The following is a 24,407-nucleotide window of genomic DNA, read 5'->3' on the forward strand; positions in this document are numbered from 1 at the left end:
TTCATCATTGTGGACATTCCTTCTGGCTGTGTATGAGTGCTCTTTCTCTCCTTTGTAGTATGTTTACCTTTGCCAAATGAAGGCCTGAATGTTTCCATTCAGAGTTTTGCTTTAATGTGATATTTATTTTAAAATGTAATAAATCATTGCCTTTCGTTCAAAGATAGAGAAACACTTATCACTGACTTAAGATTTCAGGACCTTCAGGCGTTTCTTTCCTGGTCTGTTACCAGTTTTACTATAATACACACAATACATAGAATCATCACATTTTATAGTTGCAAGGATCTTAGGATGTTGCAATACAGTTCCTTAATTTTAGAAATGAGTTTGTATCCATAACATTTTTACAACTGTAATTTTACAGATTATATAGGTAAAAAGTGTAAAAACACTTGCTATTTTAAGTTATTTTCTTTAATTAATTTAGATTAACACCTGTTCTTAAATTATGTTAAAAGTTGTGTTACATTTTTACATCTTTTACGTTACGACATTTATCTCATCTTGACAAACACCTTTTTGTCAAGCAAGGTATTTTTAATACTTAATTTTAATGCCTAACAAAATTTAAGTCTTGAGACAAGAACATTTGGAGAGTATAGAACAGTTATATTTATTTCTTTTACCTAATCTTAAGCATTGATACAATAAAATTTTAGCCTAAGATAAATTTATTAATATGAATAATCTGATGACAACTCTTGGTCCTGGTTTTATGTTTTCAGAGTACTTTGAACATAACAGTTTTGAACAATTTTGCATCAACTATTGCAATGAAAAACTTCAACAATTTTTCAACGAAAGGATTCTGAAGGAGGTACTTACCATTACAATTAAAATTTAAGAACTGCATTAATCTGTGTTAAATTTTAGGAAGCAGAGACATGCTGAAGTTACCCTGTTGGGTGGGGTGCAGTGTAAGGGGGCCCGGGGAACCAGAGGTGCCCAGCATCGGTCCCAGTGGCTTAGCCATTGGTCAGGTACCTCAGAAGCGTTACTGTACCCTCAGAAGGGTACAGTTGAAGCTTAGGGACCCAATAAAAACTCTAATAGGCACGTCTTTTGTTAAAAACTTAATTGTTGTTCAAGTACAATATATGTAGGTGAAATCTGCTTCTTATTGGTGACACTAGACTTGATATTTTGTTTTCTTTCCTGTGTTTGTTGTTTTTACTCCTGCCACTGCCGATCAGCTTTCTACTCTTGTCCCTGACTGCTGCATCTCCCACCCTTCCTCTTCGTCACCTGCTTCCGCCCACCCAACATGCTTGCCCTGCCTTTGTGTGTGGGGGGAAGCCTCCCACTCAGGAGTCTCAGTGAGGCCATTGGCCTGGAGTGCCTCTGGGCAGTGCTTTCGTGCAGTGCTACCTGTGCACCAACGCCCCTGGCCCTGTAAGGACTTTCCTTGTGATCAGTAACTGTGGTCATGGCTGACACTCACAATCTCAAGTCTAGGAAAGTTACTTTGTAATCGTCTAGAGTACAGTGTGGGTAAAGGTAGCTTTGATCAGTTGATTTGTGATAAGGCTCACCATTTTCCCCTTGTATTTGAATTCTCCATTGTTTTTCTACCAATACCCTCGACTTTCCTTCCCTGAGCTTTTGTGATAAGTTTTACCAAAGAGGTAATAAAGTTAGACAACTCAGAGGTAATCTAGTTCAGCCACTTATTTTACAGGTGGAGAAATTAATTCCCAGAGCAGTCCAGTGCCTTCTGCAGATTCGACCCCCCTTCCTGGCTGCTGGCCTGCAACACTGTATTCTCACCACGTTAGCACTGCTGTTTTCTAAGTTCTACTCTCCACTCTCTCTGGACTTGAAATGTGAAATATTCCCTTTTCTATTTCCATTCCACTCACCTTTTCCTACATTTTTATTATGTTTTGTCCTTATGGATTTCCCAGCACTTGCTACCTTTTATATACACTATGGTTAAACCAATTCTAGCATAAGTAAACAGGTAAAACAGTTAAGATAGTTTCTCTGAAAGGTTTTACGTTCTTCCATTACTTGTGGGAAGCCTTACCAGTCTGCTTTTCACTTAACATATCCTAACCTTCCTTTGCATGCTTCCTCGTTTACTGTGGTGTGTGGCTGCGTTGTGCTGCAGTGGCATGACTGAGATAAGGTGGCGCACAGCTGACTATGGTTACTGTCTGGCCCTTTTCAGAAAAAATGTGCTGACCCCTGGTTTATTCTGCTGATAGATTTGAGTTTAAAATCACTCAAAATATTTCAAAGCCCTCGTCTTTCCTGGGCTTTGAAATGCTTATACACAGATATCTGTATTTGTGCATAGTTGTTCTCTTAATCTGTAAGGGGGAACATGTGCACACATGTAAGTCACATGTTGTGTTAGCTGTTTAACTTTTGATTTCACATTGCTTTTGGGGCAAGGATTTTGCTTCCCTGATGTTTTGTAGAACTCCCCAGCCCCAAAACTAGTGTGTATGAACCTTTGTACTCTGACTAATCAAATAAACGTTATGATCAGAAATGGTACAAAACAAAGAATCTGTTTTATATTGCATGGTATTTCCATATCCATGATTATGATTGTTTCATTTTTAGGAACAAGAACTCTATCAAAAAGAAGGGTTAGGTGTTAATGAAGTACATTATGTGGATAATCAGGACTGTATAGGTATGTATTTTTTTTTCACTCCACTTTGGGAAATTGGGAAGATACAGTGAAAGTTTATACTAGTAACTTTTCTGTGCTATGTAACTGATATTACTGGTTAAAAAAAGCTTGTAGCTGTGATATTTGATGGAGGTTTTACTGCTCTACTGTTGCTAGGAAGTTATTTTTCCTGCCAAGGCATCAAATTCAGATACGTTGGAAAGTTTTTCTAAAATTCCTTTTGTTTACTGTGATGAATATTTTATATATTAATTTTTCTTCTGTTACACTTGATATTCATTACTATATTAGTTTCAAGTAGGATATTTCCTTTCTCTGATGGCTAACATGTAAATAATTGCTTAAGCACTGAAGGGATTTATTATCTCACAAGGAAGTTCATGGTTTAGCCAGGACCCAGGTGAGGTTTGACTGGCTCAGGCTCTGCTGTTCTGCAGATTTCGTTTCTGTTTTCTGCGTGTTGGCAGCATCCTCTGGCTGGTTGCACATGGGCTTCACAAGTTCCATGTGTTAAATCCTGACGACACGGAGCATGAGAACAGGATCTCCGTTTTCTTGTCTGTGTTTATCAGTAAAGAAACCTTTGTCACTGCCCAGCTAGTGCTCAGCCTTCCTTTCTCTCTCCCCCATCTCTGAAATGAATTGCTGGGTAAGCCTTGTTGGTCACCTGATGTGTATATGGCAGCCTTGCGGGTAGCCTAGCTTAGACTGACTCTTATTCAGAGTTTATAACTGTTTAGATTAACCTGTAAACACCCTTAGATCGCCCTGTGTGCTGTAAGGCTTGTTTAACCATATCCTTTAATTTGCTAAGTGTAACAGAAGTGCTGAGACTTACTAGTTTAACTTTCTTCCATACTTATGCCACGTCTGACACTGGTGATTGCCAGAACTGCTTCTTCAGGGATAAGCCCAGGTGCCGACCTGGCTCAGACTGCCTGAGACTGGTGGAAGCAGCCTGGAGAACTGTACACTGACCTTTTCACGAAATGTGCTCATTATACTCTCATTATAATACTAAAATCTCCTCCTAGCAGATATTTTGCAGTCTTTGAACATCAAGTATATGTATAGGCATGACTGGGCATACACAGGAATCCCTACCCTATACATAAGATGATGAAGCTCACCTTGGTGTTCATGTATGGTTTTCTTGAGTGAAGCCAAATCCAATCCTTTGTTCAGCATGTGCCCCTTTGGGAAGTGACTTTCACTACTGCGTCCCATGTTCTTGCCTGATACCTTGCAATAAAATACATTCCTTCTCATAAAATCTAGTTGGAGTTATCTTTTGGCTGACAACTACTGTGTAATTGGACCTGGTTCATTCCCGTGACAGTTTAAAAAACCCATTTCGACAATCGAGTCATTAACTCATGTGCTAGATTTGGATCAGATAGTATTATAATTCTTTATGTAAAGTAGTATAACTTTCAAAGCACTTTCATATCTCACTTGGTCCACCCCACAGTCCCTTTGTGGAACATACCCTTTCTCAGATCCCCACGCCCTAGATTGTGCGGCTTGCGGTCCTGGCGGGGCCTCCTCCCACTTCCGCATTCTCTACCTCTATTGAAATACCCACATTCATAGCTTAGTCCAGCATGCCCCCCACTCCCTTCACCACCACTGGTTGCCCAAAAAGCATAATTTTCTGACCAAGGCAGTTAGAATCTTGATTTCTTTTTATATTTTCTTTCTTTTTTTTAAAAAATATTTATTTATCTTTGGAAGGAGAGAGGGAGAGAAACATCAATGTATGGTTGCCTTTCATTTGTCCCCTGCTGGGAACTGGCCTGCAGGGAACTGGTCTGCAACCCAGGCATGTGCCCTGACTGGGAATCGAACTGCGATTGTCTGGTTCGCAGGCCTGTGCTCAATCCACTGAGCTACACCAGCCAGGTCTTTTTATATTTTCTATAATTTTTATACAGTCCATCTTGTTTAACAAGAGTTCTTTAAGCAGTTTATACTTTATAGTTATTTTGGACAAGCAGGGAATTCAAACAACACCATTAGTGATTAGTAAATTGTTTACATATCTTTAAAATGTTTTAATCTGACCACATTTTAATATTTCTGAAATAGATTTAATTGAAGCAAAACTGGTGGGAATACTGGATATTTTGGATGAAGAAAATCGCCTTCCCCAGCCAAGTGATCAACACTTTACATCCGCAGTTCACCAGAAACACAAGGATCATTTCCGACTCACTGTGAGTTTGCCTTCCAGAATTCAGACTCTCATGGGGGAGAGAAGCCTTTAGAAAGAGGGACTAGATGTTAGACCATTGGAATCATGGGTTATGTAGAATTTAAAGCAGCTATAATTTATGCAGCATCTTCTAGATGTGGACATTTAATTTATATCTATCTAACCAAGGCCCTTTTAGCTGGATGAAAAATGTATTTCACCTATCTAAAATGTGCAGAAAGAATTACCTGCTGTTTTCATGTTCTCCCTTTTGAGCTACTTGGTCATCAGTTGCTTTGTTTTGTGTCATGTGACTTGTTCATGTCCCATGGGTTAGCACCCAGAAGTACAGGCAACCACTTGTCTGCACATTTGTAAGACTAGAAATGAAGTGTGTGGCTTAGGTCTGACTGGTGGAAGCAATACATGTTAGTGATGAACCAGTTTGTTCTGATGCTTTTCCTAGGGAGTTTTGAATGGAAAAATATACTCCAGAGAGGGTCATAAAAGCCGAAGCAATAGTATTAGCTAAAGGGAAAAACAGACACACAGAGCAGTAGATAGAAATAAGAAGAACATTTCCATTAGGGCCAGAAGACCTGATTTCCTGAACTGCTCTTGAGGCATAGAACTGTGTATGAATCTTTGAGATGAAGAACAGTAGGGCCATTCTCCATGAGGACGGGCTGTGTGGCTGTGGGTGTTTTCTGTGTTCACCTGATCCGTGTTCATCTCTACACTCAACTTACCATCACCTGCGATAACGCAAGCACCACTCCTTTATGCAGAAAGACTGGCTGGCTAGCACAATGAACTATAGTTGTCTCCCCTTATCCACAGTTTCAGTTATTCATGGTCAACCTCAGTCTGAAAATATTAAGGGGAAAATACCAGAAATAGAGGATGTACAAGTTTTAAATTGAGTGCTGTTCTGAGTAGCACGACAAAATCTGGTGCCATCCTGCTCCGTCCTGCCTGGAACATCTTCCCTTTGTCCCTGCATCTACTGCATAGCTGTCCTCATTATCAGATCAACTGTTGTGGTATCACAGCGCTTGCATTTGAGTAAACCCTACTTTTTTAGTTACTGATGGCCCCAAAGTACGAGAGTAGTAATGCTGGTAATTCAGATATGCCAAAGAGAAGCCATAAAGTGCTTCCTTTTCAGGTGAAAGTGCTGAATAAGGAAAGAAAAAAAATTATATGGTAAGGTTGCTAAGATCTTCATTGAGAACAGATAGTCTATTCCTGAAATTGTGAAGAAGGAAAAAAATTCATGTTAATTTTGCTGTTGCATGTCAAACTGCAAAAGTTACAGCCACATTGTGTTATAAGTGCTTAGTTAAGGTAGAAAAGGCATTAAATGTGTGGGTGGAGGACATGACAGGAAATGTGTTTTGATTCGATGGCAGCGTGTTGTGCCGTGAAGCACCGAGCCTATAGGAAGATGTCGGGAAGGGATCCCCTGGGACAAGTGACCATATTCACGTCAGTTTTATTACAGTGTATTGTTATAATTGTTCTATTTTATTATCAGTTATAGTTGTTCATCTCTTACTGTAGCTAGTTTATAAATTGAAACTTTATCGTAGGTATGTGTGTATAGCAAAACACTGTATGTGTAAGGTTCGGTACTGTCCATGGTTTCAGGTATCCATTGGGGGGTTTGGAATATATGCCCTGCTGGTAAAGGGGGGACTGCTGTAACTTCATCCATGAAGCTAGGTGCTCCTTCATCTTACAGAGAACGAGGGAGGGAGGAGAAAAAAACGTTGGTTACAGTTGCATGTGCTTCTTACATTGTTTATTGTTTTAAAAGTATATAACAGTCATTGCATAAGTGAACAATTATAAGTATTCTTACATCATTAATTAAAATTAAGAATGCATTAGATAAGTAGATTGAATACGTTTACTTGAGAAGCTGATGTAATTGTGATAACCTTATCTAGAGATTGGATTCCACAACCACCTCTTCCATTGACCTGGACAACTTCTGTATCCTTATATATTTCTTGTAATGTGCAGCCAGTTTCTCTTGCTTTAGTGAAGATAAAAATAAAACAACATGTGTCCTCAACAAAACCTTTGCTCAGATTGGAGGTGTGTATTATTCCTGTTGTCCACTGCTCACTGGCTTTTGTTATGATCAGTCTGTGGGTCTATGAGTGCTTTTACCGAAAGTACTGATTGCTAGTCAGCGAAAGTGTGACGAGGGATTCAGAGATAGAACTCCAAGGACAGCAAATTAAAGCTTCAAGGGTGGGCTTTGGCCACATTGCTCAAAAGAGAACAAGAACAGACAGTAAATTATAATTTGTATAGGCCAATTATACAATTGGGAAAAAGTAACACTAGCTTGGGAAAAAGTAATACAATTATAATTTGTATTACCTTTGTTGTATTTCTTTGGAAATAAAAGTCATAATAACCATTTATTAAACACAGGTATCAGGCACTCTTCTAAGGGTTTTACTTGAACTATTTTAGTTAATTCTCCTCATAATTTTCTGAGGACAAATGCTGTTTTTATCGCCATGCTAGAGATGAGATGTGCACAGAGAGGTTAACTGACCCGCCATATTTGGCACAGGGAGGCAGTGGTGGATCTGAGGGGCGGGCCAGGCGTTTTGACTCCAGGGCCCTCACCCTCACTCGTGCTGGAGAGGGTTTGTGGTCTGCACAGAGAGGCTTTGTGGTCTGCTAGCTCCCCCACCCTGAGAAAGCCTGGTAAGATTCCAAAGCCTTAGCTTTTTCATCTTTAAATGAAATTGTCTTTTTTTGTAAATTCTGCACACTTGTTTTATTTACTTATTTATTTTTGTCTTTCTTAATCTTAGGTTACTTTGAGGGTCAGATGTGATCTTTTATGTGCAGCATTTGGGGAACTTTTAAAAATGATACAAATACGAGATATTATAATTAGATAGTACCATGCTAAAATGACTTAGTTTTCTTCAGATAGGTTCAGGCAATTGTGTAAACATGTAGGATGTTTCATTTTAAAACAACGGGAGAGTTCCTGTGCTAATGTCAGGTATTTCTTTAGAGCAGTGCTTCTCAACCTTGGCCGCACCTGGGAATCACTGATGTGAATGGTATGAGCTTTGGGAGGGTGAAGTTCTCCAGGTTCTAAGTCAGCAGCCAAAGTCACTGTGTTCGACACAGGCAGGCAACTTTATAAAAATGTCCACTTTGTTTTGCATGTGCTTCTAAATAATGTGATTGCTTTCTCTTTTTTTGGTCACACTCCTTTTCCCCTTCCTTAGAGTTTATAAACAAACATTGTGAGAGTTTACTGGTACCTTAAGGTTTACTAGGTATTTAAAAAGCAGTATAATTGTGTAAAGTGTGAACATATCCCAGAGGTTTTCTAAGGAGAATTATGTAATATATTTTTGATGATTTAAAACGGACGTGTGTGTCGTTTTTAGATTCCCAGAAAATCTAAGCTGGCAGTTCACAGGAACATCAGAGACGACGAAGGCTTCATCGTCAGGCACTTCGCAGGAGCAGTGTGCTATGAGACAGTGAGTACAACCTGCACGAGGAGAGCACTCTTCCATGTTGAAGCTGTCCCGCACGGTGTGGAAACCTGTAGCCACACCTGGCTATTTGGATTTAAATTAAATTAAAAAAATTTAAAATTGATTTCTCACTTCGTGTGCTCAGTGTGCTCATCAGCCGGTGGCGACTGTATTACACACAGCACAGTCATAGACCATTTCTGTCATTCCAGAAGTTCTGTTGGGCAGTGCTTTGTTAAGGGGTGTTATCACAAGTTGGATCGAATTATTCCTGTCTACTTCATTTTTCAGACCCAGTTTGTGGAAAAAAATAATGATGCTTTACATATGTCTCTTGAGTCCTTAATATGTGAATCCAGAGATAGGTTTATACGGGAATTATTTGAATCATCCACAAATAACAACAAAGACACTAAACAGAAAGCAGGAAAACTTAGCTTCATCAGCGTGGGAAACAAGTTTAAGGTATTTGTGTTAAATATACTACTTGAAATTCTTTTATTGCATTTAAAATAAAATATATTGTTTAATATACTCTACAGTGAATAATGTAGGCACTATAAGAAATCTCACGAAGTTCAAGAGTAAACTCTGCATTATTGAAAATTTGCAAAAAAAACCCCCATTAAATACGTATAGTAATTGAACAAACAGAAATTCTTGTAATTTTTATGAATGTCTTATTTCTTGGTGCTTAACATATCGGATTGCTTCTCCTAATGCTCTTGCTTCTGCTTACTGTCTGGTTGACCTTCAAACCTTCTGTTTCCCATTTGTTTTCTGTTTCCTTCCTCATTCAGCAGTGTTGTTTTGGCTGGAGTAGTCCAGCTCGGGATGGCTAGAGAGGACTAGTTGAGTTGAGAGAGGAAAAGCAGGCACAGCCAGGGGCTTCAGGTAAATGATCACCTTCATAGACGCTTATTTATGGAGTGGCTGCCATGTTAAAAAGAGGCTGTCTCAAGTTAATGATTTTGTTTGCAATTCATTTTCAGTGTGTTTTCTCTCACAGTGCGTTATGGGTGTGCATATTACGCTAGAATTTGACTGCAGCTTTTAAAAACTGTAAAATATAAGTGCTCTGTGTGGCAAACCCTTCAAGTTGCTTAACATTAAAGAACATTTCCTTTGTTTTATTTATTTTGGATCAGGAATTTATTCTTTGTGGTCCGACAAGGAATTATCACATGATGTGTCTTAGAAATGGAACACTACTGTCCTAATGGGTTCTAATTGTTGAATATTTAGCATAAAAATAATTTAAAAGCTTAAAGACTAAAATAATATATCACAAGGAAGAAAGAAATAGAATTAATCTCTCTTACAAATTTCCATAAAATATTTATATTTACAAGAAAACTACATATGCTTTTCATTATGTTTATTTTAAATATTAAAAATGATGCAGTTCGAAGTAATATTTAAGTGTTAGAATTACTGTGTTACTAACAGTGTAAGCCTCTAAAATCTCTTTGGATTGAAATGGCCTCTAAATAACTAATTGGTTAAAGTCATGTTTATAAAGCTAGATTTTTTAAAGCTGAAATAATAAATGTAGGAGGAAGCTTATAATACATTTTCAAGTAACTGAGTAAAAAGTTTTTAAATTTATGTTATATTAATTAATTATGAGTTTCTAATTCTCTTGAGGAATATTTTTCTCTTACTTAGACATTATTAAATTTCTGAATAGATATATAACAACATTCATTTAATGAAATGGATATCATTCATTAAGTATTTTCCTGCCGTGATAGTAGGAATATAGTAGTATTGCTGGTAAGAACATACTTGGAATTTTACACAGTGTAAATAAAAACAAGCATTCTATAGATTAAAGTATTCTTTTATGTTGAGACTTGAAATGCCTTAAAATTACTTATATGCAGTAAGATAGATTTTACACATTAAACTGAAAGCTATAAATGAGTGACATCATTAATAACTATGTTTTTATAAGATACTTTGAAATGAAATATTAATAGTAATTCTTAATTTAAAATAGAATAGCTCATTAAATTAAATTTAAGTTATGTGAGGCAACAAAAGACAAAACAGGCTAGCATTTACAATAATATTTCAGTGGTCTAGCATTGCTGACAACCAGAAGTTTTCCACTGAAAAATGACATTTTCAGGCTATTGGAACATAACCATTTTACTGTTAGTGATATAGTAAAAGTAACCCTTTTTGATGGAACTCTTATTGTCATTATAAACATGAATATTTTTATGCTTTAAAATAAAAATAAAATACAAGTAAAGCATGAGTTGTATAAGGCTTTTTTCCCTTATGCCTAATGCTTGGCTACTGTTCTTTGATTTTTGACATTTTCCCGTTTTTTCCCAGATTCTGTTAGTTTATTTTTGCTGGTTCTACTCTTCTGATTTACTCTATCTCCATTTTGTTTTGGAGAATACTGTGCTTATTAGTCTGTGGATTAAGAAGCATGGACTTTGTGGTGGCCATTTTCTTCCCAAATTAGTGGCCCCTACACTTGCTTTTCAGTTGTATTGTGGTCCAGATTGATTATATCATTAGTGTTTGGTATCTGAAATATACTAGTAGCATTACTGGCAAGAGAATGAACTTTGGTGTTAGGCCCTATGTTGAAATCTTGGCTTTGCCATGACTAACTTCATGATCTTAGGCAAGTTATTTATCCCTCTGGGCCTCAGTGTTTTCACCTGTAAAGTGGAGCTAATGCTATATTCTTAATTAGAATTTTTGTGTGGATTAAACATGATTAATGCCCATGAAAAGTTTTGAGCAGTGGTTGACTCATAGAAAGCATTCAATAAAGTATACCTATTAAATTATTATTAAATATAGCTGTGCCTGATATGTTAAGAAATATCATCTTAATTTATCTTTTGTAAGCAATATAATAAACACCTTAGCATAAAATCAATATAAGAATTTTATATAATTCATTTACTTTTCAGAGAAGTAAAGCAAATATATGAATTAAATTAGTACTGAATGAGGTTCAGTTACAACACTCAATATTATTAAAAACAGGAAAGGATAGTAACTTGTAGTGTTCATTGTCAGTTTATTTTGGAGAAAACTGTCCAAGCTTTTAAAATGAATTGAGATATGAAGTGTTTTAAAATAGTAAGGAGGGTTTCTTCAGCTAGACAGGATAATTTTATTTATGGTGTTACATAAAACAATCCAAATATATACCACTAGCGTGTATTTTAAACGTGTCTTCAGTTTTAATGGAGTGTGACACCAGCTACACCAGCTTGCCGCATACTCAGATACTGCTCTGCTGATCTCTTACTGAATGCACCCCCCGCATTTTCGTTCACTTCCTCCGTTGCTGGCCCACTGTCCTCATTCATCCCACCTGCATGTGTGTGTGTATGTGTTTTATTACTGCTAATTTTTAGTCTTCTAATTATACAAGTTCTGCATAAGTAAAGTAAGTTATTGTCCTTACATTAGCCATACATTTTGCATGTTACTGTCAGAGTCTGTGTACCAGAAGTTGTTAAATTACATTATGTTGTATATCCATGGTATCGCACATTGTTTTAGTCTAATCTTGTTGAGTAAATTTAATCTGTTTAATGATGTTGAGTGTTGAAGGGCCAATAATAACTTTCGACATTGTGTGTTTTTGCTCTTTGAAAAGTGATTTTCTTTCTTTTACAGACACAGTTAAATTTGCTTCTGGATAAACTTCGAAGTACTGTGAGTATACTTAAAAAACTAGGGTTTTAAAATGGTCCTCTTAAACTATTATTAATATTTACTCAAATAGGCACGGTAAATCTGGTATAATTAGAAATTTATTTTCAACCAAATTCCCTCATTAATAAAAAGGTTTTTAAAGTGCTTGTTATTTGGTTAAGTTTGTTCCCAAAAACATCAAATATATATGTGAAGTCACATTATTTTGTAAATATATAGAATTCTCTGAATGTTATTAAGATTATCCTGTAATTTGAGAAAGTGAAAATAATTAGTTATTATGGAGAAGGAAAATACATTTTTTAGTATTAAAGGTAAATTTATTGGGATAACATTAGTTAATAAGATTTATAGGTTTCAGGTGTACATTTCTGTGATACATGGTCTGTATATTGCATTATGTGCCCACCATGCAAAGCCAGATCATCTTCTGTCATTATGTATTTGGTTCCCTGTATCCTTTACTACCCTCCTTTCCCTTCTCCCCTCTGGTATCCACATACTGTTGCCTGCGTCTGTGAGTTTCATTTGTATATCCCAAATAGGAGTGAAATCATACAATTCTTATTAGCTTTTTATGATGGACTTGTTTCACTTAGCATAGTATTCTCAAGGTCCATTTTATGTTGTTGCGAATTTCATCTTTTCTTATGGCTGAGTAGTATTCCTTGGTATATTTGTACCACGTCTTTTTCCAAATATTTATTTTTATATTAAAGTATCATTGAAATGCAGTATTATATTAGTTTTAGGAGTAAAACCTAGTGACTCGACATATGTACAGATCTTAGCAATTATTTTGAAAGAGCTTAATATATTAATGATAAAATGCACTAAAAGTTGCTGGTATTCATAGAAATAGAAAAATAAGAATGCTGTATGTATTGTCTTAAAATGTACATTTATTCTCCTAGGGAGCAAGCTTTATTCGTTGTATAAAACCTAATTTAAAGATGACAAGCCACCACTTTGAAGGTGCTCAAATTTTGTCTCAACTTCAGTGTTCAGGTATTTCCATATTTTTATAATCTGTATTAGTGTGGGTCAGGAGTCTAAGCTCAAATACAATTTGGTATGTCCAGTGTTCTCAGATATTTCATAAATTACCTTGATTTTTACATATAGTAAGATTTTTATTTTATTCTTTTAACTATAAGAAAAGCACAGGTGGCAAATTACTTGAGCAATATTGGGGTATAGTTTATTGTGAAATAAAACTATTTGACATAATTAAAGTGAAATTTATAAAAACTCAACAAACACATAGATCTCCCTTAAGCAGGTTGCTTTCCCATGGCCTCTTCAGTCCAGTGGTTCATTTCTCATTCCCCACGTAACTGGGTCAGGAGGTTTTGGTGTCCTTGCTTCCCATCCACCACTTGTGAAAAAATGTAAACGACAGGATGCCTTCAGCTTCTGTGGAACTTGTGTGCATTTGGTAAAACTGTCACTCTCTCTCTCACTTGCCACATTCTAACCTTGCTGGATGTCAGAGGTCTTAGGCACCAGGCGCACTGTTTTTCCTTTCACTCCATGCCCATCCTCCATTCCTACTTGAACTAATTATTCCTAAGGCATCTGTCCTCTCTTTTGTTAAAAATCTATCTCAGGCTTGTGACACTTCTTTAAACTCCTTCGTCTCTCTGACTCATTAGGTTCCTCTTAGAGATGCAATTATTAGAAAGCTAAGGTCACTTATGGTTTGGGTTCCCTCATTTAAATGGGCTCCTTCTACAGGCCTGCACCTGATTTTGTATACTTTTATAATTTGTAATTATGTATGTACTTTTTTCTTAAACAACCCTCCCCTAAAGTGTAAAAACTTAAGGCTCCCCAGTCTGGATCTACCCTTGACCCCTCTCACATAACTTTAGCTATTAATGAATCTAATCCTGTCCTTTTTCCTTATCTGCATAGATAAGGTAAGCGAGACAGATTGGCATTTTTATAAATTCATAATTACCAACCTTTAAGGGCTCTCAAACTTACTCTGCCAAGTTTCCCTGGTCAGCATATTCTGTTTCTCCACAGAAACTAGTCAGACCCACCCTGCTTTCCTCAAATCTCTGAGCATCTGCCAGTAGACAGCCTCACCTCTTCACAAACAAACACCTCAAAGCTTCACCTGTCTGCTACCAAACACTTCTATCTACCTGCATTACCTTTCCTTCCACTAAGAAGGTAGGAAGTGCCTCTCTTCCTAATTGGGCCATAGTTCTTTGGAATCCATCTCTTCCCATCTTTTCCTGATTCTTCAATATTGATTATATGAGGTCTGTCCAGAAAAAGTCCAGCCATTGTTAATATAATGAGAATGGTCTGTGTAATATCAGTCTAACTTGGCAGCCGAGAACAGTGGACTAGAACTAGCACATGTGTGAACCGTGAGGGCTTCACCGTACTAGTCAGTGAGGGTAGTAGATGCTGTTGAGTGAGCATGTGTACTGTGTGTTTGTCGCATTCAAAATTACTGAATGAGTAGAACAATGAATATGAATCAAATTTTGTGTTAATCTGAACATTCCTCCACTGAAACTGTCGGTATGATTCAGAAGGCTTTTGAGGGCAAAGCAATGAGTGCAACACAAATAAAAGTGTGACACAAATGCTTCAAACATGGTCAAGAATCTGTTGAAAGTGATCAGAAGGCATGCAAGAAGCAGAACACCTGATCATGTTGAACGTGTACAGGCTGCAGCCAACAAAGATTGGTGACTGACAGTGCAAAAACTAGAAGCTGATCTGGGCGTTCTAAAAAACACTGCTGTGTTTGAGTTTTTGACACAGGATCTTGGCATGAAACATGTAGTTGCAAAATTCATTCTGAGGCTTCTGCTAACAGAGCTGAAGGACTATCGTGCTGCAATTGCTAATGACTTGATTCAAACCACTACCAATGGATAAGATTTTGGGAACAAGATTTCCCCCCAAAAAATCATCTTTGAAAGGGAAGAGATTTCAGACCATGGATAACGTTCAGGAAAATACAATAGGACAGCTGATGGAGATCCCAGCAAAGGTTTCTGCAGAGTGTTTTGAACAGTGGAAGAGACACTGGAAGAACTCTGTGAGGTCCCAAGGTGCCTACTTTGAGGTCCCCTGTGTCATTGTCCTGTGTACAGTGTTTCTTGTATCTTGTATTTTCTTCAATAATTGTGTCTATTTTTCACAGTAGATGGCAGGATACTTTCTGGACAGGCCTCGTATGTAGTGAGCCATTTCCTTTGAGCTGGATTTCTCAGTTACTATTTAAACATGTGAAACCTTGTTTTTATTCCCTCTGACCCACATTCCTTTTCAGCTTCCTCTCCATTTCTTGCTTTACTTTTTGTTTTTCAGTTTTTTCTTTTCTGTCCAAAAGTGGTCTGTTCTTGTTTTCTCAGTTTCCTGCCTTCCACTTGCTCTTTTCCCCCACGGAATTCAGCTTCTACCGTGACCAGTCCAACAGACTAATTCTCAGTGAGGTCACCAGTGATTTCCTCGATCCTAAATCAGATGTTCTTTTGTAGTCCTTATTGTAGGGAACTTCACAACAGCATTTGACTCTGACCAATACCTTTTGCAAATCCTTTCTTGGCTCCTGAAGAAGCCTGTGTCCTTACTTTTGTGTTAAATTCTCTGGCCTTTCCTGACTTCTCTGCTGGGTTATCCTTTTCTACCTAGGTACCATTTACGAGAGTTCTCAGGCTGTGGATCAGGCATGTTTTCCATTCTCACTCACTGTCGGTACCCCATATCACTTTCCTTGGTGACGGACATACTCTGTATCTTTGTTGTCCAGTATGGCAGCTACTGGATACTTGTAGCTATTGAACAATTGAAATGTGACTAGTATGAATTATAAATTTAAATTTTATTTTTTTTAATTTAAATTTAAATAATCACTTGTGGCTAGTGCAGCAACACAGCGTGTGGCTAGTTTCTGCCGCATTGGACAGCATAGCTGTGTATTTTCTGTCTGCCCAAATCCCTTTGATGTGACCTTCTGAGCAGTGTGTCTCCTCCCCCCAAATTTATTTGAATATAATTGACCACATGACATTGTATAAGTTCAAGGTGTACGCTGTGCTGAGTTGATGTACTTATATATTGCAAAATGATTGCTACTGTAGCATTAGCTAATGCTCCCATCAGGTCATGTAATTACCATTTGTTTTTTGTGGTGAGAATATTTAAGTTTACTCACTTGTCTCTATCTGCCTTGGTGAGTCTTAGTACATCCTGACTGAAGCTGTCACCATCTTTCATCTGCAGCTTCTTGAGTATTCTCCTTACATCTGCTCGGTCTCTTATCATACTGCTGGCATTATTGCTTTACAGCTGAAGTCTGATTATGTCTTTTTACTGCTTAAAAGGCTGTAATGGTCTGTTTATTCTTAGGGTAAAGACAAAAATCCTAGCAGCTTATGAGGCCCCATCTGGTCTGGCCCGTGTGCCCCTAGCTTTATCTCTGCACTTTTTTTCCTATGTACTACAGCCTCAGAGGCCCTTGTTTTAGTTCCTTAAATGCTCCATAGTCTGTCCTGTTACAGGGCCTGTGCACATGCTGTTGCCTGTGCTTCCTTTTCCTTCATCTTTCACATCTCAGCTTGATTGTCGTTTCCTTGTGGAAACCTTTCTCAATATCTGCAACCAGGAAAGGCGCCCGAGTAAAGGTGTTGAGTGCCTTTATTTCACAGTTATTAATTTATGTATGTTTGAATATTTAATTTTCCTCTGTTCTAACCTGTAAACCTTATGAGAGCAGACACTGTTATCTGTTTTGGCTGGCACAGGTGTCCCTGCCTCCTGGGAGTGCAAGGCATGTAGTAGACTCAGTAAATATTTGTTGAATGAAATGCATAGTCTAGCAAATATGAGAGTAATTTGTGACTAATTTAATGAATACTGGAAAGTTAAATAATTTATACCTGGTCTGTTCCTACATAAAGTATAGATGTATTTTTTAATATTTTCTTTAAGTTGTTTTACATTGAATTTGACTTTTATGTCATTTACATTTTTTTCTTTAGGATTTGTTTAGCCCAATATAATAAATCACTTATTTTCTTAGTGAGCATCTAATCTCCTGGTAAGGCACATCTGTAGATTTAGTTCTATGCAGTCTGTCTAGAAGGTATCCAGACATGTTATATGAAAAATAGAGATATTTATTGAAGAAAATACAAGATCCAAGAAACATTGTACATAGGACAGTGACACCTCAGTCCCCTTCAAAGTAGGCACCTTGGGCCCTCTCACAGTTGTCTCAGTCACCATCAGCTGCCCCATCACATTTTCCTGAATCTCATCCACAGTCTGAAATCTCTTCCCTTTCAAAGGTGGTTTTTAGTTTTGGGAAAAGCCAGAAGTCACCGGGTACCAAACCTGGGCTGTAGGGGGCCTGAGTCATCTGAGTGATTTGATGTTTTGCCAAAAAACTCTGCATGAAATGTGATGCATGAGTAGGCAGATTGTTGTGATGAAGCTGCCAATCACCAGCTGCCCATAGCTGTGGCCTTCTGAATCATCTGAATAGTTTCTGCAGAGGAATGTTCAAGCTTAATGCAAAACTGGATGCAGATTCATTGCTCTCAGTTATTTTTAATGTGATGGCCACACAGTACACATGCTCACTCAATGGTTTCTACCGCCCCCACTGACTAGGGCATTGGAATCATCATTGTTCACACATGCACATTCCAGTCCACTCTTCTTGGCTGCCAGGTTACATCCAGGTTGCGCAAACCATTTTCATTATATTAACGATGGCTGCTCTTTTTCCAGACAGACCTTGTTGTGTTCTTGTCATATATGCTATTAGGCTAGTAAGCAGTGTATTTCAATATATTGAGATATTTTAGCAGTTTAATAGATGACTCTCAATTCATAATAGATTTTTTAAAAGTACTACTACTACTAAAATGGTATAGAGTTGGTTCTAGTCATGTGGCTAGTAATGAGAAAAAGCCAAAAGTACCAATAACTGGTAGAAGTGAAAATATTTATGAAATCTTCTAAAATAAACAATTAAAAATTTGAATTCTATTTTGACTTTCCTTTTTCCGTTATATTTTTCATGACATGAAAAGTTGACATTGACTCAAGGCTCAAATTAACCACCTACTAAAATAATTAATTTGGGATATTTTTTACCAAAATTACTATACATTTTTTCATCCTTATCCAAGGATATGTTTTACTAATTTTAGAGTGAGAAGAAGGGTTTGGGACAGGCATTGATAGAAACATCAGTGTGAGAGAGGAACATCAATTGGTTGCCTCTTGTACATTCCCTGCTGGGAACTGAACCTACAGCCTAGGTATGTGTGCTGAGTGGGAATCGAACCCGCAACCTTTTGGAAAACAGGATAATCCAGCCAACTGTGCCACTTGGCCATGGCTAAAATCACTGTCTTTTTGATCAGCCAAGATGAAGGTGAAGTAGGGGAAGGTGTGAGAAGACAGTAGATCTTCCTCTGTGTCCTTGGGGCTGTTCCACATGTCTGTCGTCACATGGTGGCGTCCTGAGTATAACCAGCCAGAACTGTACCAACCAACTCGTCATGAAACTCCCAGTGAAAGATCCTGGTCATGGGAATTTCCAGAAGGAAAAGTACTTGGTGTGTTGAGAAAGCAGCCATAGGCTTGGTGATTTGTTAAGCTCCATTGAAATTGTTAGTGAACTTCTTGGAGCCAGTGCATGTGTTGTCCATGGTTACAGGGCAAGAAGCCCTGGGGGGCTCAGAGGTGGCGGGCGCGCACATTTCCAAGGGTACTCATGTACTGGGCACAGTGGGCAGAAATTGTGACAGTGTCAACCAGACGTTTTATCTCTTCAAGCAGAGCCTAGAATCAAATTTAGTCCTGGAGATTTTTTCCATAGGAACTTTTGCTTTTATGTTTTCATTGATTAGTATTAAAAATGAACTGGAAAGCATTATGCTGAGTGAAATAGGCCAGGTGCTGAAAGACAAATACCATATGATCTCATCTTTAACAGGAAGCTAAACAACAAAACAAACAAGCAAGCAGGAAAAAAAAACAAAGACACTGAAATAGTAAACAAGGGGACAGTGACCAGAGGGGAGAAGAAGGGAAGTTAAGGGGAAAAAGGGGGAGGGATTTGGAGGAACAAATAGGAAGGACACAGGGACGAGAACTAAGGGGGGTGGAAATGGGAGGGAGGTGGGGAGCAAGGGGCGGGGGAGGCTGGGATGGGGAGAAATAGACAAAAAACTGTACTTGAAAAATAACTAAATAAAATTAATTATTAAAAAAATTATAATAGTAATATATGTTCACTGTAACACATGAAATAATACAAAAATATAAGTAAAAACTCACTTCTGGTAACCGCTTTATATCTTGGATACATTTTTTATACTGGTTAGATAAAGCTTGGTTCTTTTTAATTAGTACATCATATATGGTTATAACATAATTGATATTTGTTTTCTATTATAAACAATGACCCCGTGGATATATAGAAATTCTCTCTGGGTATATTTGCCCACATGTGTGACCAGTTGTAGGACAGATTCATAGAAGTAGAAAAGCTCTGGGTCAAAGGGGTAAATATTTCCAAATTGCCATCCCAAATTTTTGCACTGGTTTTACTTTCCCGGGAAGAACGGGTGTGTGTGTTTGCCCGCACTGTCGTTGACCCTGAGTGCAGCAGTGTTTTACACTTCGCCCATTGAAAAGTTTACATGTGATCTGACTACCAGGAAAGGCTGCCTTTCCCATGCGATGATTTTAAAAGAAAAATCAACTTTTAAAATATTTTATAGTTTCATTTTGCTAATTTAGATCATTGGCTAGCAGGTATTTATTTTGGTATAAGAGAGGTGAGGGTCAAATGTTTGTTTTTTTTTTCTAAATGCCTAACCATTTTTCCTAACACTTCTTGTTGAATAATGCTATTTTCTCCATTGAATTGAATAGTCCGGAGTCTAAAATCCAGGGTTTTTTGGTGAACAAAGGTTCTTGGCATTATCTATAGTTATTGAGCTTTTACTATTTTAATGCTTTCCATGACATGAAAAGTTGACGTTGTTGACTCAAGGCTCAAATTAACCACCTACTAGAATTTCACTGATAATAGATATGCATCCTGTAGCCTCTTTACTCCTATAGACTTGCTTCCTGGAGAGGGGAGCAGAAGAGAATCTTTCCAGTGAAACCTCCAGCTCTCCTTTCTTGTGCATTTTTGTTTAAGCACTGGCAAGGACTCGGGGCTGTGTTTGACAGCTTCTTGGAGACTCTATCAGGAGTCTTATTTTAAAATTAACCTCAGGACTTAGGAAATGGACTAATGTAGGCCTTATATACTGTGATTATGACACAGGTTTATAGCAGAAAAAAATATATAAACTAGACTTGAGCTTCCTAGAGATCAGTAGTTTGTCTCAAAAAAGGTTTACTCAAGATGGCTTTAGATGAAATATGCTACAATAGTTTTAGGTGGTGGGTAAGTTGGGATACAATAAGTATAAATATGATATTTCTTAGGTAATATTTACTTGTTGGTAATTACTATAGATTGCACCTTTGAAAACAATTTGTAAAGTTGATTATTTGCAAGTTGTTTTTGTATTTCTATATGGTGATTGGCAATGATATGTGTTTGTTTATGAATCTAGGTATGGTGTCTGTTTTGGACTTGATGCAGGGTGGTTTCCCATCACGAGCTTCATTTCATGAACTCTACAACATGTATAAGAAGTACATGCCGGATAAACTTGCAAGATTAGATCCAAGACTATTTTGTAAGGTACAAATACCAACTGAATTGAAATTTCTTAACTATAGGCATCTTTCTTACTAATTACTAGCTGTCCTTTAACTTTTTAACTTTTATTTTTCAGGCTCTTTTTAAAGCTTTGGGCTTAAATGAAATTGACTACAAGTTTGGGTTAACAAAAGTATTTTTTAGACCTGGCAAGGTAAATATATTTTTATTTTAAACTTGAACATGATAAATATGAATAGTTGGTGTTAGTGAATAATTTTAAGTGTTTAGTGATTTGAATTATTCTTGACTTACATGATCACTAACAGCATGCATATATGAATATGTGAGAAGTTTACAATGTGTAATACTCTATAAATTTTACGGTTTTTTTCAGCTTTGGAAATAATTGGAATCAGAGTGTTGTTTGATTGGATTTTTTTTGTGTAAGTAAGGGTTAGCCAGAAAATACTTGTGTTGTAAACACAAGTTGAAAGCTCTTCTAAACCATATTAACTCGGTCTTAATAATTAAAAATTTCACAGTACTCTGAAGTCTCTGTTGTGTGGAGAACAAGTTCCATTAAAGTATGATAGGTGTACAAGGTATAGGAAATTGGACTGGGGTTTCTGCTGACTTCCTTCAAACCCTAGAATGAGTGAGTGTGTATATGCTTTTGCATGTTAACATAATTTTCTTAGGCTAACTCATAGTTTTAGTATTTACGGGTTTCGTAGTAGGTTGTAAGACCAAGTTAAGAATATTTTATAACTAAATAATACAGAAATACCTAAATGCTCTTCACAATCTATTTATAATTTCACCATTGCTAACTTCTTTAAAATGATCGAATTATGTCTTAATCATTTTAAGCATACTTGCTCTTGTATAATAGTCAACCATATTTATTTGACTTAGCAAAATCATTAATAAGTATCTCTAGTTCCTTGAAGGCTAAATTAATCATAATAAATCTGATTTGACATTTTTGGGCATGAGATAAAATCTGCATAATGCATTAACAGTGTATGTACTTTCCTGTGAATATTTTTATTGCAATGAACCCATACCATTTCCTATAAAAGAGAAAAAAATTAAGAGAAAACATAATTATTCATATTTGGCTTAGCTGTAATCATATATATTTCTCATAAACTGAACATTTATCATATTTCAGGGCTATACTAATATTTTAGAATTGATAGCCTGATAGAGAAAGTACTTGGTCTCATGTGCTTCCAGAAAAATTGATCAGTCAGAAGAAAACGTTAAAAGCACATGACATATTTTCACAGATCTTTAGTCTCATTATGTTACCTTTAATTTTGATATGAGAAGCCATGATATTGATAGGCATGACATCCTCAGTTCATTGTAGTGGGGTACAGTGATTCTCCATGGGTGGACCACAGAATGTTTAAAACACGCAGTACCTGGACTACTCAGGGGCACGGACCTCTTTTCCCTGAGGTTGTCTGATAAGAAAATGACAACAGCCAACACCACAATAGCCAGCTGGTGTGAATGAATCAAAATTTTACCTATTTTTTGTCAGATTGGCCAAAATATATTTTTTGGTGTGCCACGGAAATTTAGTAATTACTTTATGTGTGCCATCAGATGAAAAAGGCAGAAGATCGCTGGTGGATTATTTGGTATGGGGTGGAAATTATCATGTAATTTGGTGATAAACTGTGGAAACGATACATTTTCTTAACTTAATAGTTTTGTTTGTGTTATGTCTCTTAGCAACAATTTCTTATCTCTGACCAAAATGAGGATGGGGTTTGGGGAAGACGAAATAGTTTTGGTGGTACATAACATTATATGGCTGACCTTCATTAATCAGGAACTATATACAGATATCTGAGAAAGAGGATAAGGCAATTAAAGATATATTAGCCCTTCTTTCTTCATTCTTTTTTCAGTAAGACCTTTTTGCCGATCATCTTTAATTGTCATGTAAGACTTTTTTCTATTTTTATGGCTGAACCTGCTAACTGGCAATGAGTAACCTGCCTTATTCTCCAAAATCCTGAAGGAACAAAGGAAGGAGGAAGAGAAAGGCAGCAAGAGATAGTGAAGTGTCCTTGGGTTTGCTGTGTAACCCACCGAGACATGCCTTAGGGCTTGTGGCTAGTTCCAAAAAGTTAGATTTGGGACTTGAGTTATTTTGTATCTCTGTGTGTTTTGATACTGATATTAAGTTACTTTATTTTCCAGTTTGCAGAATTTGATCAGATTATGAAGTCTGACCCTGACCATTTAGCAGAGCTGGTTAAAAGAGTCAACCACTGGCTTATCTGCAGTCGCTGGAAGAAAATTCAGTGGTGCTCACTCTCAGTCATCAAATGTAGGTGTTCTCTTTCACACCAGGCTCTGTAATTATTTTGCAAGTAGAATGGTATAAAGTTGTCTCGGTGGTGAGTGCTGGGCAACAGGGATCTCACTGCTTATTCATGTTGATTCTCTGGTTCCTCAAGTAGTACCTCATGTATAGTATGTGATAAATTAGTATTTGTGGACTTTCTCTTTTGAGTGTATATGATACTTTTTTATGTGAGAATTAATTTCATTGTGTCCTAAACACAACAGAGTTTACTGTCTTGATGGTTTTCTCTCCCTGCCCCCTCCTCACCTTTCCCACACCCTCCCCCAGTCTCTCAGACTTAAGCCAGAGCTCTTTCTATCTGCATGGCACCATCAGCACAATGTGCCCAAAATTTCAGGTTGTAATGATTTGTCCTTTCCTGTCCCTGAAATCGTGTCCATCGGTAAACCCTGTTGATTCTTCTAAATGGTGCACATCCTTCTCACTTGGTTGCCAGCACCTTAGTGGAGCCTGTCCTCCACGTGCGTAGCAGCTTCACTAGCTCTCAGAGTGGTTTTCCTGGGTCCCCAGAGTTCTCTCTGGAAACCAAAAGCTTTTTATTACAGCTCTTTTTATGTCAAGTCAAGTCTAAAAAGTCTATGTCTTAGAATCTTTCAAGATCACATAAAATGGGGCTTCAACGTGTGTTTCCAGCCTCTTCTCCTGCCTCTGCTTTTTTAGACCCTGTTCTCTGACATACTGTACTGAGCTGCTTTTCTTGTGTTCCTGGCCAGATCGTACAGACTACTTATCTCCGACCCCAAACAAGGGTGAGGGGCATGATATTTTAGGGTTACTTGAGTGTCTGTGGAAAACCTTTCAGTGTAAGGAGCTGTTGCCAGTAACTTGACTAAACTTGTATTTGCCCTTCTCTCCATACTCACCAGAGTACCTGAAACAGTGCTAGAAACCTGAAAAAAAATTCAGTAAATTGTTCCTTATTAATAGAAAAATAATTTTTTTTACCTAATGAAAAGGAGCCATGCAAATAAAGGTTATTATTGAGATATTTTGTTAGAGAGATATGAATATAGATAAAAAGAAAGCTATAATAAAAAAGATAACAGAAGCTCTTTTTCTTACAATTTCCCAAGTACAGTGTTAAACACTTATCAATATAGCTCAGTACTTTCAGCTTTATCCATTGAGTTATGATGGACAACGTATCACATTAAAATTACCTATACTATTCATTTGTTCATGGACCGTGTTGCACAGTGGTGAAGTCAGTAACCAGTCAGGATTTTTGCAGGATG

General features: G+C 37.2%; 1 protein-coding gene across 8 annotated transcripts in view; it reads left to right on the forward strand.

Moving 5' to 3' along the window:
* Positions 1-24,407, forward strand: part of MYO6 (myosin VI) — a 160,534-nt gene that overhangs the window by 109,346 nt on the left and 26,781 nt on the right. For all 8 annotated transcript variants that reach the window (XM_037132998.2, XM_037133001.2, XM_037133003.2 and 5 more), the window contains exons 14-23: positions 729-820; positions 2,575-2,647; positions 4,736-4,863; positions 8,276-8,371; positions 8,660-8,833; positions 12,029-12,067; positions 12,982-13,075; positions 20,692-20,822; positions 20,917-20,994; positions 23,004-23,133. In XM_037132998.2, coding sequence (XP_036988893.2) covers positions 729-820; positions 2,575-2,647; positions 4,736-4,863; positions 8,276-8,371; positions 8,660-8,833; positions 12,029-12,067; positions 12,982-13,075; positions 20,692-20,822; positions 20,917-20,994; positions 23,004-23,133 — 1,035 coding nt within the window. The remainder of the gene's footprint in view (positions 1-728; positions 821-2,574; positions 2,648-4,735; positions 4,864-8,275; positions 8,372-8,659; positions 8,834-12,028; positions 12,068-12,981; positions 13,076-20,691; positions 20,823-20,916; positions 20,995-23,003; positions 23,134-24,407) is intronic.

This window comes from Artibeus jamaicensis, unplaced genomic scaffold, assembly GCF_021234435.1.
Source record: "Artibeus jamaicensis isolate MK-2021 breed Jamaican fruit bat unplaced genomic scaffold, CSHL_Jam_final contig_1127, whole genome shotgun sequence".
In the NCBI taxonomy this organism is placed as follows: domain Eukaryota; kingdom Metazoa; phylum Chordata; class Mammalia; order Chiroptera; family Phyllostomidae; genus Artibeus; species Artibeus jamaicensis.